Source organism: Bos grunniens, chromosome 19, assembly GCF_055505025.1.
Source record: "Bos grunniens cultivar Pamir isolate PY7600 chromosome 19, Bosgru_T2T1.0, whole genome shotgun sequence".
Taxonomy (NCBI): domain Eukaryota; kingdom Metazoa; phylum Chordata; class Mammalia; order Artiodactyla; family Bovidae; genus Bos; species Bos grunniens.
In genome coordinates, this window is record NC_141183.1 from 13,193,921 (window position 1) to 13,212,749 (window position 18,829).

The following is an 18,829-nucleotide window of genomic DNA, read 5'->3' on the forward strand; positions in this document are numbered from 1 at the left end:
ACCTTGGAGTTCAGTGTGGCTGGAGCCCCTCATGCCACAGGAGGTTGCCCCAAAGCACCCAGTGCTTTCCTGCTGGGCTCACCGTGCACTTCAGTTAGCTCACCTGCCCCATGACGGTGGCCACTGCCCTCGGGCTTGACTAGACCCACAGCCGGGCGCTCTCACAAACACGGGCTCACGTATGCTCACATGGTGCATGCCATGGAGCCACGGGGCTGGGAGCGATCTCTGCTGCTGGAGTCAGACAATGAATAAAGCTCCAAGACAGGTTTGGGGTTAAAACTGTCAAAATTTTAGAATTAAGCACTGCTGCAGAAGAGAGGGCAGTCCACCGCTCATAAACACACAGGAGACCACATCAGATCTCAGGACAGTGCTGGTGTGATCAACCTGTCTCCTGCCTGTGCATCCCTGGAGCACCTGGTCACATGTGGCTTTGTTCCGCAGGTCTGGACAGCTGCCATGCTGTGTGCTGCCCACCAGCAGCTGCTGCTCCTGGACTGCACTGGGGGAGGTGTCCAGGAGCCATGCCACATGCTGGCCCACTCCTCACAAACCTGGTGGCCACAGATTTGTTTCAGGTGGGTCCAACCCCACTCCACAGGCAGGCATGGTGGCCAGCCCTCCCAGGGGCAAAACCTTCCCCTGTGGCTGGAGCCAAGAGGAGAGGGGCCTCAGCTTCAAGGGCTGATCAGTGGCCAGAGCTCTCTCTATCACCCTGCAGGACACACAGTCAGGGCAGATCACAGCACAGAACTGGGGAATCAAGGCCTGAGACGCCCAGAGGACTCACGTTTTTTTTGCATTAGAGCTAAAGCCTTCTGACTTTCTGATTCGTGTTTCCTTTGAGGGGCTTCAGGTTAACCTGTCTTCATGGTGGAAAAGTGGGATTTGGGTTTCTATTTCAGTTCTGAGTCCCAGTGGTTGGAGGGATGGAAGATACTGGAGCCTCAGGACACACAAAAAGGACCCAGAGCTGGAGGAACGGGCCCCCACCTGCTGGCCAGGGAAAAGGGGTCGTCAGGGCTGAGGTCTCTCCGTGAGGTCTCCTGCAATTCCTCGGGCTGGCTGCTGCCACCGTCCTGCCCTGGCCATCACCCCACAACCTTTCTTCATCTCTCTCTCCTTCTCCAACTCACCCACCCAACATCTGATGCACTTTCCCTGCCAGGTTTTATTTTGGGACACTCCTTTGACCAGTTTCCTTAGGGGAGCCTGGAAACCACACCTGTCCCCCCGGGCGAGGGCATGATGAACCTGTAAGTTGCTGAGCCACCCGGCAGAGGGCGCCAACGGCACAGGTGTGGAAGGGTTTCCAGAGACAGGGAGGCCTTAGGATGAGGTTCTAAAAAAATGCACCGTGATCCACCATACATTGGGATCAGGATACATTGGAAAGTCAAGATCACAGGGAAGAAATGTGGAGCTTGGCAATCTATTGCGAAAGCAGCAAGTTCCTCCTCCTCCTTCAAACACAAGTGACCAGAATCAGGGCAGCAACCAGCCCGGCCCCTTTGTTTCATTTCCACCCTGTCTCTCCCGTTTCCTCCAGCAGTGGCTTGGAAGCCAAGCCTGGGGGGTGTGGGGGCAGCAATGGCTTTAATTAGTGAGTGATTCTATTACCTCCTGCACCGCATTCCTGGCCCTCTCGGTGTTGGTTTCCTAACACCTGGGCAATGTGCTTCCTTGTCTCATTGCCCGCAGCTTAGATTGGAGACCACGTACATGGTTTAATAGCTTCTTTCTTAGCGCTTTTCCTAATTATAAGACTGTTGCAAAAGGGGAAACATCTTCTAAGACCCACAAATCCTGTTTTCCCCAGGCCATTGATATATATAACTTTTAAACTTCGATTCCTGAGAGAATGGCATTTAAATTGACAGAGAATTCCTGCGTCGTCTGGGTCTGACTATGTGAGTACATTTTAGCCCAAATGTCCTGAGAGTCCAACATCTAGAGTTTTGCTTTCCAAAAAGGAGCAGAATTTGCAGCTTTAAGCAAGGGCCGTGCATGGGGTGGCTGGCACAAGGCACGTTTCCTCCTCCCCAGGCAGGCCCCATCCCTCCACAGGGAAGCGTGTCACTCTGCCCCATTACTCGATCTGTTCGAAAGGCTTGGGTGTAAAGAGATTGTGTTTTAGGGTGTGACCTCCACCCACCAGGCCAATTACCCAGCCCACTCCCGAGTCATCACTATGGTGCCCTCCTTTCTACTGTGGCAAAGACGAGCCGGGGTACTGAAGACTGTGCTTCTAGAAGCTGGAGTGTTCCGAGGACTTGCTCCTACAATTTCTCTTTCTGCAGAATCAGGAAAGAATGAAAAGGAATTGCCACCTAATCCCAAGAAGCAAAGTCCACCATAAGAGCGCACACCAGCCACTGCCTCTGCTGAGGGGTTTGAGAAAGCACCTTTAAGAATCTCCAGCATCAGGATTATGGCACATACACCTTCTTAGCCCCTTCATGGATCCCAGCCGTGTCATGGTGAAGGGGCTTGTGTAACTCAGTGAAGCTGTGAGTCATGCCACCTGGGGCCACCCAAGAGAGACAGGACATAGTGAAGGGTTCTGACAAAACTGGTCCACTGGAGGAGGAAATGGAAACTCCTCCCAGTATTCTTACCATGAGGACCCCATGAACAGTATGCAAAGGCAAAAAGTATGATACCCGATGAGCGCCACACCGCACCCCAGCCCCAGATCAGGTGTCCAATATGATACTGGGCAAGAGCAGGACGAGCAGAGGACAATTACTAATAGCTCCAGAAAGAATGAAGAGACTGGGCCAAAGCAGAAACGATGCTCAGTCGTGGAGGTATCTGGTGGTGACTGGAAAGTTAGGGCAGAGAGTGTCTTTTTCAGGGCAAGATGCCCAGGGTGTGAACCAGTCAACACCAGACCCTGAACAGGCTGCAGAGGTTTCTCCACATGAGAGTGACCTTTGGCTGAGGATTCAGGGCCTTGGACTCTGACACGGCACCTTCTGTTTCTCCAGTTCTCAGGGGGCCTGACCCAGGCTGGAGTCCAGCTGAGAGGCCACACCCAGCTGTGGGGGCCCTGAGCCCCACCAGTCTGGCATGAACTCGGCTGTTTTGAAGTTTCTTGGCACTGGCCTCGCAGTGTCTCAGGGTTGGACGCCCTGTGGTAAGCACACACATGTCATATGTGGCCTAGCAAAGGATGAACCCCAGACAAGCATGACTGTTCCTGGAGTCTTAGTACAAAGATGAGCTCCAGGACCCAATTTGGAAACCATCCCCTGTCGCAGTATCACTTTTTCCGGCATCATAGGGAGTGTTCATGGGCACCTATGCTGCCAGGACAGTCTGTTGAGATTGCAGAGAATCTCAATTGTCACAGAAAGAGGTAAAACAGTCCTCAAGGATGGTGCCGCATCACATCTGGCTGGGTGACCTCGGAGCCATCCCCTCCCCTCACCATTTTTCTGAGTTTTACTTTTGTTTATGGTTCGAAGGATTCATTAACAAAAGAAACCACTTCTCACACAATAAACAATTTCAATATTTACTAGAAGAGTATTTGGCTTAATTTCAATATACAGCCCTTAAAAGAAGAGAAATAGAAACAATAGAGAAAAGTAACACCACATACATCACCACATGGGGCCGACCAACATCCAGACTTAAACAGAGCTGGAAGGTCCCTTGGTAACAGCATATGGAGTCCCAGTTGGGAAAAGGTCCGCATCACCCAGGTGAAACTTCAAATTGCGGTTTTGGAGGCTCCCGCTTGGAATCCCAGGGTGCAGCTGATACCATCATTCGTGGGTGTGCAACAATGCAGCTCTGGTTTTCCTTCACCTTTTACACTGTTGTTTGTTTCACTTTGTGAGTCAGGAGATTTTCCAGACCCCAGGGAGTTGGCCAGAACTCCAGGGGCTCAAGAAAATCCAAGCCCTGTTCCCTTTCTTATCCAAAGTGCCACTTGACTTGCTGGTAACAATTTGTGTGTTTGCCAGCAGGCACATACTCCAGGCAAGATCAGAAGTCAGTCAGAGGCCTTGTCTCCAGCCGCTGAAACCTGAACAAGCCTTCCCCCGTTGTTATTTGCCTAACACCACCTCCCGCCCCTTTGCTGTCGAACCCAGCACAGTGACACAGCATCCACACACCCGCACCCACTCACAGGCTTCTGCATGGCCTGGGGTTTCCATCTGCAGGGGAAGGCTGGATGGGTCGCCCCTTTGCCCTTCTTGATGCTTCTCCGTGTCTCTGCTTCACCCAGACTGTGGACATAGGCTACAGAACTGGCTGAGAATGTTACAGTTGTGTGTTTTCTTATTTCCACAGAAGTTCATGTTCATTTTAGAAGCCTTGGAAAACACAGATAAGCAGAAAATCCTTCCCAAAAGTGGCCTTGGCCAACATCTGGTTCTCAGTCCTCTAAGTGTGTGGTTCCTGCCTTTGGGGTCCAGCCCTCTGCATCTCAAGGTCCTGTGGTTATTAATCAGGTGTTCTATTGACTTGCAGTCACTAGACCTGGCCGAGGCACGAGGGATCCAGGAACCATGGTACTTGCTCCAAGGGCCCTGGGAACACACCTAACACCAGGGGCACATGCATGCACACTTAGACACTGCACACCTGCACTCACAGACATGACACATCTGCACACTCACAGCAGCTCTGTGGGGCTGCTGATGCATCAGAGCTGGCCTGGAGATGGCTTCCTCATGTTCCCAACCCACCAGACAGGGCTCTGCCGGGAGAGAACAATGGACGCTGAGGATGCAGCATCCTGATTCCACAGATCAGAAAACAGAGGCCTGACAGATCAGAGTCAGGAATTCTCAGACGTTTTCAAGGACAGGCTCTTAGTTTTGGTTCTGATGAGAGCCAGGCCAGCACTGGGCTGGGGCTACTTTCTCGAGGCTGTGGTTTGGGGTGGGAACACACCAGTCCATGTAGCCTGAAGTCACCACCAGGAGATGCCATTGGCAAACAGTAAGTCAGCACCAGAGTCCCAGGCCTGGGAGCGGATGCTGCTGCCCCAGGGCTGCTCCTCCGTGTCATTAGGATCCCCAGGAACTTGAGGGGCCTGCCACAGGCCAGTGGGGCCGGCCAAGGGTTCCTGGAAGCCCTCAGTTTCCATAATCCTCCCACCACCCAAAGATGTATGGGTGTGATTCAGTCTTGTGTTTACGTGCTGGTTTTGTCTAGTCATGGGTCTTTAAACAAAAGTGCAACGCACAGCAGGAACAGGGGCACCTGTGAAGAGGGTCCTTGTCATATCTATGCTGCTGCTTCCAGGCGAGGTCCTCATTCAGCCAGTGGTGGGCATATTCTTCCCACATGGAGCTGGGAGCTGAGCCATTAGGTAAAGTAGGAGGCGTGGCTATGCCTCCGTGGGACAGTTTGTGTACCTGTCAATGTCCCCTCATTGCACACCCGCCCTGATATCCCCTCAGAGAATCCTCTCACAGTTCCCCTCAAGTTCCCCACATGGCTGTTCCTCTTGAAATTCTCCTCATGGCATCTCCTCAGGTTGTTCCCTCCTGGCTTCCCCAGATGATGTTTCTTTCCTCGCGGGGTCTCCTCCTTACTATCCCCTCGTGGCGTCCCTGATCCTGTTCCCCTCATAGTGTACCCAATGTTTTCCACCATGGCGGCTCCTCATGATGTTCCCTTCACGGCTGCCCTCATGGTGTCCTCTCATGGCATCCCCTCATGATGTTTCCCTCATGGTGTCTCCTTGTGGCATCCTCTCATGATTATCCCTTCGTAGTGTCTCTTATTTGGGCCCCTCGTGATTCCCTTCAGGATGTCCCCTCATGGCATCCTGCACCGTGTCCAGCAGCGGGGTCCGTGGCAGCAACGAGAGCTGCCCACATACGTCCTGCGGTTTCTCAAGTGCAGGCCCGTCTACAGCCTGTGGGCAGGACCGTCACGGAGCGCAGCTGAGTGAGTGTGACCTGTGCCTGTGTCGAATGTCTGAACCTCCCAGCTCATTCTCCGTATGAGTTTGGGTTTTCTCTGACTTCAAAACAAATAAACTGAAATAAACCTTAGAAATGGATTTTAACTGAAAACACGTGTTATTCATCAAGCGCCTCAGCCATTCACTCAGATGACAGCCAGTGACGAGCCCGGTCTCCATGAGGGCAGGCCGCCAGTCACTGAGGCCGCATTGCTATGGTTTGCCCAGAATGTTTAATCCTCAGCCTTTTCTATTAGCTTCCTGGAATGTGTGTTTTGAAGGAGATGCTCTTTTTACAGGGTGGTGAGAGAAAAAAAGAAAGTCTACCAGAAGCACCCCAGGTTTATGTCTTTGGTGCTTGTGTATTTAAGCGAAGGTCTATGGCTAATGGATTCCACATCCGCGGGGCCACCTCTCTGTTTCTCAGGTGGGGCCAGAGTTGGAGGTTTCACCAGATCAGCATCCCTCAGGCCTTTAGGATCAGAGACTTTCCTTAACCCATGCACCCCAGAAGCATGAATCCTAAGTCACCTCGGTGGCCTGATAGGCAGGGGCGGGGAGCTGGGCCCAGGTCACAGGGCTCAGGCCCTCTCTGTGCCTCATGGGAACCAGGGGAACCCCAGCCTGGCTCACAGGGCAGCATCCGCTCCTGCAGGTGGTGGCAGGGGGACCGGCGGAGACCTGAAAGCCAGGGTGGAAGGTGTGCCTTCCCCCGCCTTTGCACTGGGGAGGCAGCGGGCGCGAGTCAGCGGGAATCTGAGCAGAGCCGTGCTGCTGCCTTCCCTCCCTGGGAACCTTCCAGCAGGGGAGCCTGTGGCCTCAACTCCACAGGCACCCCGACTTCCACATGTCTCTAGGCAGCAGGGCGGGGAGCACCAACAGGGCCACGCCCAGGGGCACACTGGGCTGCTGGCAGAGGTCACGGCCTGATTCTTGCTGGAAGTGACAAGACTGAGCTTTCTGCCAGTGGTGGGAGCAGGGAGCCATCGATGGCAAAACAACTCTCAGTGACAGTGCTGACAGGCGCCCAGTCCCTTCTGCCCCCTCACTTGCCACCCCCCACCCAGCCTGCAGTGACCCTGCCTGCCTGAGGCACCCATGAGACAAGGGGCGTGACCCCACAGCCTCTCTTCCTACATGGGGAGATGGGCACGCTCAGCATGAACTGGGAGGGCAGGTGGTCTGAAACCAGAACTCTTTGCAAGAATAGGTGGCTTCCAGCCATGATGGGGAGATGGACATTTTGCTATATCTGGTTTCAGCTGCTAGCTGCCCACATAAACTTTATGAAAGAAAGTAAACAATATTGCTACATTCCATGGAATTAAATACAGTAAGCCCAGTTGGTCTGTGTGGCCCTGGGATGTGGCTGGGAACCCCAAACACTGGAGGAGAATCAGCCAGATGCAAAAGCATTTTCAAGGGACACTCTGTGGCTTCCCTGGAGGCTCAGATGGTAAAGAATCCACCCTCAATGCAGGAGACCCGGATTCGATCCCTGGGTCGGGAAGTTCCCCTGGAAATTGGAAAAGGGAATGGCTACCCACTCCAGTATTCTTGCCTGGAGAATCCCATGGACAGAAGAGCCTGGCAGGTTACAGTCCATAAGGTTGCAGAGTCAGATAGGACTGAGCACACACACACACCTTTTTATCCATCTTTCCCACACAGGGTGACCCTAGGTTTTGTAACCATCACTAATCTAGAAGCTAAAGATTCTTAGCCATCCTGGACAACTGTGACTCATGAAGTAGGGGTGCTAGGATTGATTTGTCCCTGAGAGGGACAGGACAAGGAGAAACAACAAAGATTTTCTGCGGAAGAGCTCTGAACAACACCTCGTTGCAAACTCTATGACTTTATTTAGTTTAAAATGACACACAAAGAGACAGAAACTAAGTAGCCAAACCACATAAAATAGCCAATCTTTGAAACAAGGTCTCTCACACTGCAGAGTCCTCAGTGCTGATAACCGGGTCCTGTGGAGCCCAGAGCCCACTGAGTAAAGACAAGTACATATCCCTGTGGTCCCGACTCCACCACCGTGTTCCCCGGAGTGAGTTACACTTCAGACATCCCTCCCCAGGGTAGGGCTGTTACCCAAATCGATTCCCTGTTCCCTTCTTCACACATTGCACAGCATCCATTCACCCAGCACATCCCAAATAGCTCAGATTCCTAACTCCATGACATCTGACAGAGAACTTCCCTCCCAGTTATAGGTATTTGTGTCCCTTTCTCCTGATGCTGCAGTAGGCCCCATTTCTCAGTCTCTGGACCACTCACCATTGTTCCTCTCCAGGCCCAAGACCTCATTCATTGTTAATGGGTACCCTGGCTGTTGTGGAGAGGTCAGTTCCTTCCCAGCCTCTGGTGTCCTAGGGAAGCCAGAACAATGGTGACCACATGGACCTCAGTCCCTCAGTTCTGGGACCCTGGGTTGAGGGGCTGGGAATGTGGCAGCTCTCCCAGGGCCGAGGCTCCCACAGCAGCCAGGTTCTCCCCAGGCTCTCTGAGCCCACTGGTGCCGGCATCCCCTCCTTGGGTGGAAGACTGTGGCCTAGAGGCTGAGTCCCCCTCCGCTGCCTCTCTCTTGGCCCAGGGTGAAAAAGAGAGGATGGTGAGTCCCCTCTTAAGCAGGACCAAGTCCGCAGGCACCAGATCTACATTCTGCTCCAGAGAAGGGGATTCCAGAATGCTTAGCTTCCAGTGGTGCAGGTCTTGCATCTGGGGTGCATCTTGGAGTCTCACCACCCACCACTCATCAGGCTCCAGCAGCAGTTTCCAACACTGGCCTGGGGTCCTCCAGGCCCTTCTTGGCTTCATCTTCTGGACGTAGATGACATCACAGCAGCCCACCAGGGAGAGGACCTGCAGGTCCAGTAACCAGGCCTTAGTCTCAGCAGGGTCCATGTTCTGGGTGGTGCCCAGCTCCAGTACCATGGGCTCCCCCAGGGGCAGGTCCACTTTGAAAAAACCCCGCCATGGAGGAAGGGGGCTTGGCCAGTGGGAGCAGGTAGGGAGTCCCTCAAGTCGCCAGGGAAGGCCCTGGGTCCAGTCAGCATCTTCAGCACCCAGGCCCAGAGGTACTGCATCCTGAGGCTGCAGCTCGGTGGGCACAGTATGATTGTGCAAGCCCACATCTTCTGACTCCACAGGGCCTGATGCCAGGGTGCCTGACCCCCAGCCCACAGCCCCGCCCTGTGCAGGTTGCCCTTGGCCCTGCCCCCAGCTTGGCCCCATCCCCGAGGATGACCCCTGCTCAGACCATGCCTCAGAATCGTCCATCAGCTCAGAGTCCCAATCTTCATCTTCCCAGTCTTCTGACTCCAGCATCCGTTTAAAGTCCAGAAAGGCAACCTTGAAGCAAGCGAAGCAGAGCCTTAGCTGGCTGCCATGTTGAAGCTGATACATCCAGGACACGTAGAGGTAGGACAGGCCCTCTGCCACATACCGCTTGCTGACTGGAGGGCACATGGCCAAGCTGCCTGCCTCCTGAGAGAGAGACAGCAGGAGCGGGGTTGGCTGTGATCTTAGGGGGTCTGGCCCACAGGTGGGGGCCCAGTAAGGTGTAAGGGGCAGGGAGGAGGGGCAAGAGAACAGGGAGGAGAAAGATGAGGATCACCAGGAGAAGAATTTGGGGTGGCGGTGGATGAACTGAGTCAAAATAGAGGTTGGAAGGGAAGAAACTCTGGAATTAACTTCAGCTGATGCAAGCGTTCTGTTCTCTGGGAGCTGCAAAGAAAAGCAGTGAGGTTAGGGCAGGCAGGTGGGAGCAGGTGCCCTGCAGGAGGAGCAGGGCACAGCGGGGCCTTGGGCTCAGACCCAGCCCTTTACCCTGTCTCTGCTCAGTTTAGCTGACCTGGGGCCTGTGAACCACACAGCCTCCTCTCACCCCTCCAACTCCCCATCCCCACCCCATCTCAGGGATCCTGATACCCCATCAGCCTCACCTGGGGGAAACTAAGGGAACCTGACAGAACCTGACTTACCCTGAGACAACCTGAGAGAATTGTCAGAACCTGAGGGAACTTATCAGAATCTAACCAAATGGTTAACCTGACTGAACCAGATGGAGCGTAACAGAACCACCTGCACCTGAGCGGGCCCGTCTGGCCTGAGGCCACACTGGAACCTGGGGCTTTTCAGCCTCCAAGCCCCACACTCTGCCAACCTGTAGGCCCCAGACACACTTCTTACTCCAAAGGGCTCTCACCCTCCCTGGTGCCTCCCTCCTGTGGGTAACCCTGAGGGGAAAGGAGGGACCAGAGCCAGCCTGAGCATTTAAAGGGCCATTCCCCATGGTGCTCTGGGCTCATTTGCCTATTTCCCATGAGCCTCAGCCCACCAGGAAATGAAACTGCTGAGTCATCCTCCCTCCCCACCCCCATCCCAGAAGAGTCTGCGCAGCCTCCAGGGAGGGCAGTCTTATCCCCCTAACCCTGTCCCCAAGGTGATTGTGTCTGTGATATTCTCTCCTAGAGGGGTGAGAAGACTCTCCCCATCACTCTTTCAATCCACAGGTTTCTGAAATTGTGTGGGTGAGCATCTCCCTTATGGTCATTGCCCCATTCTGGGTCCTGGGCGACCTGCTTGGTCAAGGGCCCTGTCCTTCAGTGGTCGAAATGGATTCCTCCTTTGTTTATCTCTTGGTTAGATTTTTTTTTTTTTTTAATGAATACCAGAAACTGATTGCCAATTATTTACGATTTAAGCACTGAGAAATGGAATATTTTCTGGCATATCAATAAACAAGTATTGCAGCCCTCCGATATGAGCCAGTGAACCCTAAGGGAACTCAGGAAGGAGAAGAAGAGCTGCCATCTAGACTGTAGCCAGCTCCCTGCCAGTGAGCCCTGAGGAAAGAAAGCTCAGGGTGTGAAAACAGAGAAAACTGGCCCCACAGAGCTGAGGTGCATATCAAAGGAGTGATTTCAGGGACCCCGGACAGACGTTTGCATCTTCCCATATACAGAAACAGGCTAAATTCCTTAATTTGCATCTTCCCATATACAGAAACAGGCTAAATTCCTTAATTTGGGTTATCTGGTTTTCTTTAATTTACAAAAAAAACTTTTGATATCCAGGCTACCTGTCCTTTGTTGCAAAACTTCTACAAAACCTGCTCCCCCACCTCTGCCTCCTTGGAACAAACAGTTCTCTCACGCTTGTTTCAGATGCTACCTCCTGGGCTTAAGTCCTAAAAATTTCTGCTGAATAAAACATAACTTTCAACCTTTAGGTTGCATTGAATCGACAGCACATTTCTGTCTCTCTAGCTCTTCTCAGAGCTTAAACACTTTTAAAATAAAGTGTTCTTTAAACAAACACTTCTTTTGAAAATACATTTTAACCACATTTTACACTTTTGTGGTTCACTGTTTCATTTTGTTCAAAGTCTTTAGTTATGGTGAAATGTGTTCATCTGTTTTCAAGAAAATATTTTCTTGGTCTTTGTAAAGAACATCTTCAGTTCTCCAAGACCACAATGTTGATTTATTGTATCTTCACATTAACGCTTTCACATTTTTAAATTTTATTTGTTTCTTAATTTTTAACTTAATTTAAATGTAAGTAAGTTGTTTTTGTAAAAAAAAAAAAATTATAATACAAGAGAATACATACAGGTATCCCCCGCTTTGCAAAAGTTCTCTGGATTCGACTTCTTTTTTATGAAAAGTGAAAGTGAAAATCGCTCTGTCGTGTGTCCACCTCTTTGCGACCCCATGGACTATACAGTCCATGGAATTCTCCAGGCTAGAATACTGGAGTGGGTAGCCTTTCCCTTCTCCAGGGGATCTTCCCAACCCAGGGATCAAACCCAGGTCTCCCACATTGTAGCCAGATTCTTTACCAGCTGAGCCACAAAGTCCTACGGGTTAATATCCATTTCTGAAGTCCCAGGATGTTTCAGCTTATGAAAGATTTCATAGGTAGGCTTTGCTTGAATAATGGGGGAAATCTGAGAATGGCTTTTAAAATAATTTGCTAAATTAATCACATCATCTAGCCCTTCCTTCCAAACTTCCAACTGGTACATCCAGCTGCATCTGCATCATCTCCCCAGGGAATCTGATGGGTGTCCCCAAGTGAACGAGTTTTCATCTAGACTCCTGGTCAAAACATCTGGGTCTGCCAGAAGACCCACCCACCTCTGGAATTAGATGACAATAAAATTCCTTGGATCAGTTGTTTCCCAATTTTGCTGCATGTTAAAATTGTCTTGGGACCTTGAAAAATCCCACATCATAGCATGTGGCAGACACCCTGAGGTGACCCCCTAGGGCAGTCATGACTTCCTCCTGATTGGAGGGGAAAATGTGAGTTACTTCTAAGCAAGTAAGTGGCAAGGTAATGGATGTCATCCACTTGATTACATTATTTTATAAATACATACATACTGCATATATTATATATGACACATTATTTTCTATACATATGTATACTATCAGATATTTATATCTTTATACATATACACATCACCTACATGTACACATATACATATGTACACATACAGAGACTCTCGCTTTGTCTCCCATGTACTTAAGGAAGGAAAGCTCCATGCTGTGAACTGTGGCTGGAGGCTGGAGGTCTGGGGCCCCTGACTCTTATCGGCTGGGCAGGGACTATGAGGGATAGGTGGCTGCTTCAGGTGGTTTGGAAGAGCTTCGGACTTGGAGGCTAGGAACATTCTGTGACCTATAAGGACACCCCCTCTAAGCCTGGGACACTAATGAATAGCAACAACCCTCAGGGTGAGTTTTCACTTGTCTGCTGAGCCCACTGAGCCATCACCTCCCCAGCACTAGTCTGTGCTCTCTACACACCTTTATCTTTTCCTCCTTGTCAGCCAACCAGTGGAGAAGGCAATGGCAACCCACTCCAGTGTTCTTGCTTGGAGAATCCCAGGGACAGGGGAGCCTGGTGGGCTGCGGTCTATGGGGTCTCACAGAGTCGGACACGACTGAAGCGACGTAGCAGCAGCAGCAGCAGCAGCCACCCAGAGTAGATGACTAACTTTGAGTCAGGTCTCTGACATAGAGAAGAAACTCAGAACACAAAACTCAATCATCAGGGGAATCATTCTCCTATCCCCTTCTCAGTGCCCATAGTCGTCAGGCTTCAACTCCACCTGGGACATCTTTATGGCAGAGTCTGTGCCCCCAACCCCTTACCTGATCCCAGCTGCCCTTTCCAGCAGATGGACGGTGCTGAAGCCTGGGGGGCTATGCCCCCACAGCAAGGAGGCCAAGGGCGGGCATCTGAACCCTGGCCTGTTGGAACTTCCTCTTGAGCACCCAGGCCCCTTCTGCCATCTGATGCTGGGGCTCACAACGGAGGGCTCTACCCTCAACCACGAGTTCTCATGGACTCCAGCATTCAAGGTGACAGCCTTGGCTCCTGGACCCTGGGTCTGAGCGGGGATGGCTACCTACCTGGCTTCCTGGCTGTGTGTGTATGTCACATAGGAGAGAGCAAAGGCACTTAGACACCCAGTGGGGGCAGCCCCCGCCATCTTCCCATTCCCCTTCCCCTCCCAGCAACTCTAGATCAGAATAGAGGATTAGAGGACAGTCATCTCTCTTCCTGTGCATCTGGTCATTGGTTTTTCACTGATCTATTTGCACATCTGTTCAACAGGCACTAACAAGCCCTGGCCCGTGCCAGGTGCTCACCCCCGCAGGATGCCCAACAAAGGGTCAGCACGGTGCCAGGACAACAGGAACAAGGCTCTGCAGCAGCTTCACACACTGGGGGCTGGCACGGCTTCCGAAGCAGTTCCCAAGCTGGGAGGGAGGGCAACTCGTTCTCAGTGTCATGGAGACGTGGGCACAAGCTTCCCAACATCTGCACACCCTTCAGAATGCTCGAGAGAGTCCACGGGAGGAATGATCTAGTATTTAGGACACCCTGGGGAGCCTCAAACCCAGGGATTCTCCTCTCAGGTCTCTTCAGAAACCAAAGGCAGTGGCTGAGGGTAAAGACAATTATGAACACGAGAGAGACAGAAGGAAATGATCCGGCACTACAGAAAGACTACAACTCGTTTCCACAAGATGTCAGCAAAGATACTGATGTTCACAGGAATAAGTTTAAGACTGCAAAACGGGATGTCCATTTTGGAATGATGTGAGGAGTGATAACCAGGAAACAAGATCAGTATCCATCGGTAGGAATGCTTGTGATATGGCCACACCACGGAACATGACATCCACAGACAACAAGTTTCAAAGAAGATATGCTGTGAAGTGATCAGCATCTGTTCAGTGAAAAGAAAAGATAGGTTGTAAGTTATGTACATAGTATTGCTTTGATTTTTTAAAAGAAAAAATTCTGTGGCTACCTGTGCAAGTGTCAGATGTGATGTGTGCAAGTGGATTCTTGCCTATTTACACATGTAAGTGTCACAAGTCTGGGAGACTCTGTGCCGTGTACACCCATGTTGGGTATCACATGTCTTTAAGCATGTTCAGTTCAGTTCAGTCACTCAGTCGTGTCCGACTCTCTGAGACCCCATGGATTGCAGCACACCAGGCCTCCCTGTCCATCTCCAACTCCCAGAGTTTACTCAGACTCATGTCCGTTGAGTCGGTGATGCCATCTAACTATCTCATCCTCTGTCGTTCCCTTCTCCTCCTGCCTTCAATCTTTCTCAGCATCAGGGTCTTTTCAAATGAGTCAGTTCTTTGCATCAGGTGGCCAAAGTATCGGAGTTCAGCTTCAGCATCAGTCCTTCCAATGAATATTCAAGACTGATTTCCTTTAGGATGGACTGGTTGGATCTCCATGCAGTCCAAGGGACTCTCAAGAGTCTTCTCCAACACCACAGTTCAAAAGCATCAATTCTTCAGCACTCAGCTTTCTTTATAGTCCAACTCTCACATCCATACATGACTACTGGAAAAACCATAGCCTTGACTACACAAAGTAATGTCTCTGCTTTTTAATATGCCGTCTAGGTTGGTCATAACTTCTTCCAAGGAGTAAGCGTCTTTTAATTCCATGGCTGCAGTCACCATCTGCAGTGATTTTGGAGCTCCAAGAAATAAAGTCTCTCACTGTTTCCTCTTTTTCCCCATCTATTTGCCATGAAGTGCTGGGACCAGATGCCATGATCTTAGCTTTCTGAATGTTGAGCTTTAAGCCAACTTTTTCACGCTCCTTTTTCACTTTCATCAAGAGGCTCTTTAGTTCTTCCCTTTCTGCCATAAGGGTGGTGTCATCTGCATATCTGAGGTTACTGATATTTCTCCCGGCAATCTTGATTCCAGCCTGTGCTTCCTCCAGCCCAGTGTTTCTTATGAAGTACTCTGCATACAAGTTAAATAAGCAAGGTAACAATATACAGCCTTGATGTACTCCTTTCCCAATTTGGAACCAGTCTGTTGTTCCATGTCCAGTTCTAACTGCTTCCTGATCTGCATACAGATTTCTCAAGAGGCAGGTCAGATGGTCTGGTATTCCCATCTTTTTCAGAATTTTCCACAGTTTTTTGTGGTCCACACAGTCAAAGGCTTTGGCATAGTCAATAAAGCAGAAGTAGATGTTTTTCTGGAACTCTCTTGTTTTTGTGATGATCCAACAGATGTTGCAATTTGATCTCTGGTTCCTCTGCCTTTTCTAAATCTTGCTTGAACATCTGGAAGTTCACAGTTTACATACTGTTGAAGCCTGGCTTGGAGAATTTTGAGCATTACTTTACTAGCATGTGAGATGAGTGCAATTGTGTGGTAGTTTGAGCATTCTTTGGCATTGCCTTTCTTTGGGATTGGAATGAAAACTGATCTTTTCCAGTCCTGTGGCCACTGCTGAGTTTTCCAAATTTTCTGGCATATTGATTGCAGCACTTTCACAGCATCATATTTTAGGATTTGAAATAGCTCAACTGGAATTCTGTCACCTCCATTAGCTTTGTTCATAGTGATGCTTCCTAAGGCCCACTTGACTTCACATTCCAGGATGTCTGGCTCTAGGTGAGTGATCACACCATTGTGATTATCTGGGTCATGAAGATATATGCATTCAAATGGGCATATCTTTCCTTTTCTCCTTTGCCTTTCACTTCTCTTCTGTTCACAGCTATTTGTAAGGCCTCCTCAGACAACCATTTTGCCTTTTTGCATTTCTTTTCTTTGGAGGTGGTCTTGATCCCTGCCTCCTGTACAATGTCACAGACCTCCAGCCATAGTTCTTCAGGCACTCTATCAGATCTAATCCCTTGAGCATGTAAAGAATGGAAACACCAATACCAGCGTGATTACCTCTGGGTGTGGTATTGTGAGTTATTGAATTTTCTTCATTGATTTCCATATTCTCCTAATTTTCTAGAATAAGTATGTGCTATGACTGTACCTCTGGAAGCCACTGAAAGCCCTTGGAAGTGCTTCAAGGGTGGTGGTAATGTTTAGACCAGCCCCTTCTGGTTGGAGTCCTGAGCATGGCTCTTTTCACTGCCTGCCTCTCCCAGGCACCCTCCAGTGCCTGCCTGTCAGGCTGCCGTGGACTGTGAACCCTCACACTTCCAGACTCCATTGAGGGATTGGCACTCAGTGAATGGGCAAGACAGTAGGGTGAGCACGGTCCCCAAAGGGCCATGACACGGGTGGGTTCTCCTTCCCAGGGGCCTTCCAGTGCCCAGAGCCCTTGGAGGGATGACTCTAGAGCCTCTGGAACCATCCTTAGGTTCTTTCATGTCAACTCTTGTGTCTGAAGTTCCACAGTAGCCACAGCCACCACATCCATTCAGACTCTGTGCGGCTGTCCACACATCCATCAGCTATGCTGCTGACATGGCAGCCTCCAGGCATCGGAGGCTCCAGTAGTTGTGGTCACCATAAGAAGAGCCAGATTCAGGGTGAACATGCCCCCAGCAAGTGATCATCACGTCCTCCCCATGTTCCCACAAGCAGTGATCATCAGCCTAGCCCAGCCCTGGTCACGCACTGCTGGGAGGCACGTATCTCCTTGACGCTGTCCTTGAAGCAGCTGTCTCCACTTCCAGGAGAGATTTGAAAATGGGGCATCTTGATGTCCCCTACTCCAGAGCCCCTCAGAACCATCCAAAGAGAAACACGTTCATCCTGTGAGTTTGCAGCGGCTACCAAATCATCACCACTCAGCAGCTTGAAGCCACACAATTTCTTCTCTTGAGTCTGTAGGTCTGGCATCTGCAATGGACCCAGGGCTGGCTCTTTCTGGAGGCTCCCAGGGAGAACCCCTCCCTCCCTGTTCCAGCTTCCAGAGGAGCCACATCCCTTGACTTGCAGCCCCTTCCTCTGTCTCCAGGTCAGCAGTCTGGCATCGTCTCCTGTGATCTCTGCTTCCGTCCTCTCACCTTCACTCTCTGACTCTGCCTTCTGTCCCCATCTTGTAAGGATGGTGACGCCATTGGTCCCAGGTTATCCCCCCATACCATCTCAAGGCTCCTAACTCAATCAAACCTGCAAAGCCTCCACTGTGTGTAGTGACATAGTCATGGGTCCCGGGATTAGTGGACATCTTCGGGGACATTGTCCAGCCAACTGCTGACCCATCCTATGCTCTCACTAATTCCTGTCCAGCTCTGAAACTCTGGAAAGATCTTATCTCTCAGGACGCATGGGAAGTGCCCTGACTTTCAGGAGCTGACTTATTCCACAGGACCAAACTGGACACTCACACGTGTCAGAAGTGGGGGCTCAAGGCCACCCTCTGCTCCAAGTTCTGGGACAACTTGTCACAAGCGTCTTCCCAAGGGGCTGAGAAACCTAGGCTCTCGGAGCACACACCTCCTTTCCCTTTTGCTTTGGACCTTCTCATGCCCCACACTCAACAGAACAATCTTGTTGTTCAGTCACTAAGTCATGTCTTACTCTTTGAGACCCCATGGACTGTATCACGCCAGGCTTCCTTGTCTCTCACTATCTCTTGGAGTTTGCCCTGAAGATAGAAAAATCTGAAACAATGATAAAAATCTCCCTTCAGTGTCAGATATGAAGAGGGTTCTACTGCCCAGAAGTTCCCAAAATGACATCTCTGCACAAACCATCCATGTTTCTAGAGGACATCCTGACAACCCTTGAGAAGAGAAGTAATTCATTCAATTATAGTCAGTTGGGGCCACAAGACCCAAAAGGTGCATTTGCTGTGGGAATTAAACAGATTCCCTGCCTCTGCCTGGCCAGAGGTGCAAGTTGAGTCTCAAGTCTCCAACGCTCATTCCCCTCCTGCACACATCCTCTTCCTAGTTGGGATCTTGGGATCGTAACAACAACTCCTGTGGTGGCCCCACTGTGTCTGAGGCGCCCCTTTCCTGGAAACTCTGCAGCCCAAGTTCCTGCTATAAGACATGACCTATTAGCATCACATAACAAAATCATTTACCTCATTCTGGTAAACCCTGGTGGCTCAGATGGTAAAGAATCTCCCTGCAGTGCAGGAGACTCAGGTTCGATCCCTGGGTGGGGAAGATACCCTGGAGAAGGGAACAGCTACCCACTCCAGAATTCTTGCCTGGAAAATTTCATGGACAGAACCTGGTGGGCTACAGTCCATGGGGTCACAAAGAGTTGGACACGACTAAAGGACCCACACTTGCACTTTTCCCAGCCCCATATCTGAGTCTGGCAGCTTTGTTTGGGGGGCTGGGCATGTCTCACCACACATGAAGATCCAGCTGCAGTGACATAGTGCGACTGGATTCTAGAGCCCATTGGAACCCCTCCCGCTGGGACTGACAGCCCACCTGCCCACCCGTGGGACAGTACATGCTGAGGGCCTGTCCTGGGCGGGGGAACTCAAGGGTTAAAAAAAAAGGACAGGTCATACGGGTAGTTCCAAGTTTAGTTTTTAAAGGAACCTCCATACTATTCTCCACAGTGACTTATCAGTTTACACTTCCACCAACAGTGCAAG

The 18,829-nt window shown here is 50.8% G+C and overlaps 1 protein-coding gene across 7 annotated transcripts; it reads right to left on the minus strand.

The window, feature by feature from the left end:
* Positions 1–7,774: 7,774 nt before the first annotated feature.
* LOC147351294 (testis-expressed protein 19.2-like) lies at positions 7,775–10,266 on the minus strand. Of its 7 annotated transcripts, XR_015146861.1 has the most exons (4): positions 9,928–10,266; positions 9,390–9,670; positions 9,209–9,295; positions 8,670–8,806 (listed from the first exon to the last, which is right to left on the minus strand). XR_015146861.1 is itself a non-coding variant. In XM_086355329.1 (3 exons), the coding sequence occupies exons 2-3, from the start codon at positions 9,410–9,412 to the stop codon at positions 8,357–8,359; spliced, it is 654 nt and encodes a 217-aa protein (XP_086211455.1). In that variant the 5' UTR covers positions 9,413–9,670; positions 9,928–10,254; the 3' UTR covers positions 7,775–8,356. The 7 variants fall into 7 exon arrangements, 6 of the variants coding, with proteins under 6 accessions (XP_086211455.1, XP_086211453.1, XP_086211451.1 ...); XM_086355329.1 differs by having other exon boundaries at positions 7,775–8,806; positions 9,209–9,670; positions 9,928–10,254; XM_086355327.1 differs by having other exon boundaries at positions 7,775–9,670; positions 10,152–10,263.
* Positions 10,267–18,829: the final 8,563 nt, after the last annotated feature.

Bases quoted from the DNA above. Each gene is read 5' to 3' on its own strand.
- LOC147351294 (XM_086355327.1), bottom strand. From the start codon at position 9,412: ATGTGCCCTCCAGTCAGCAAGCGGTATGTGGCAGAGGGCCTGTCCTAC.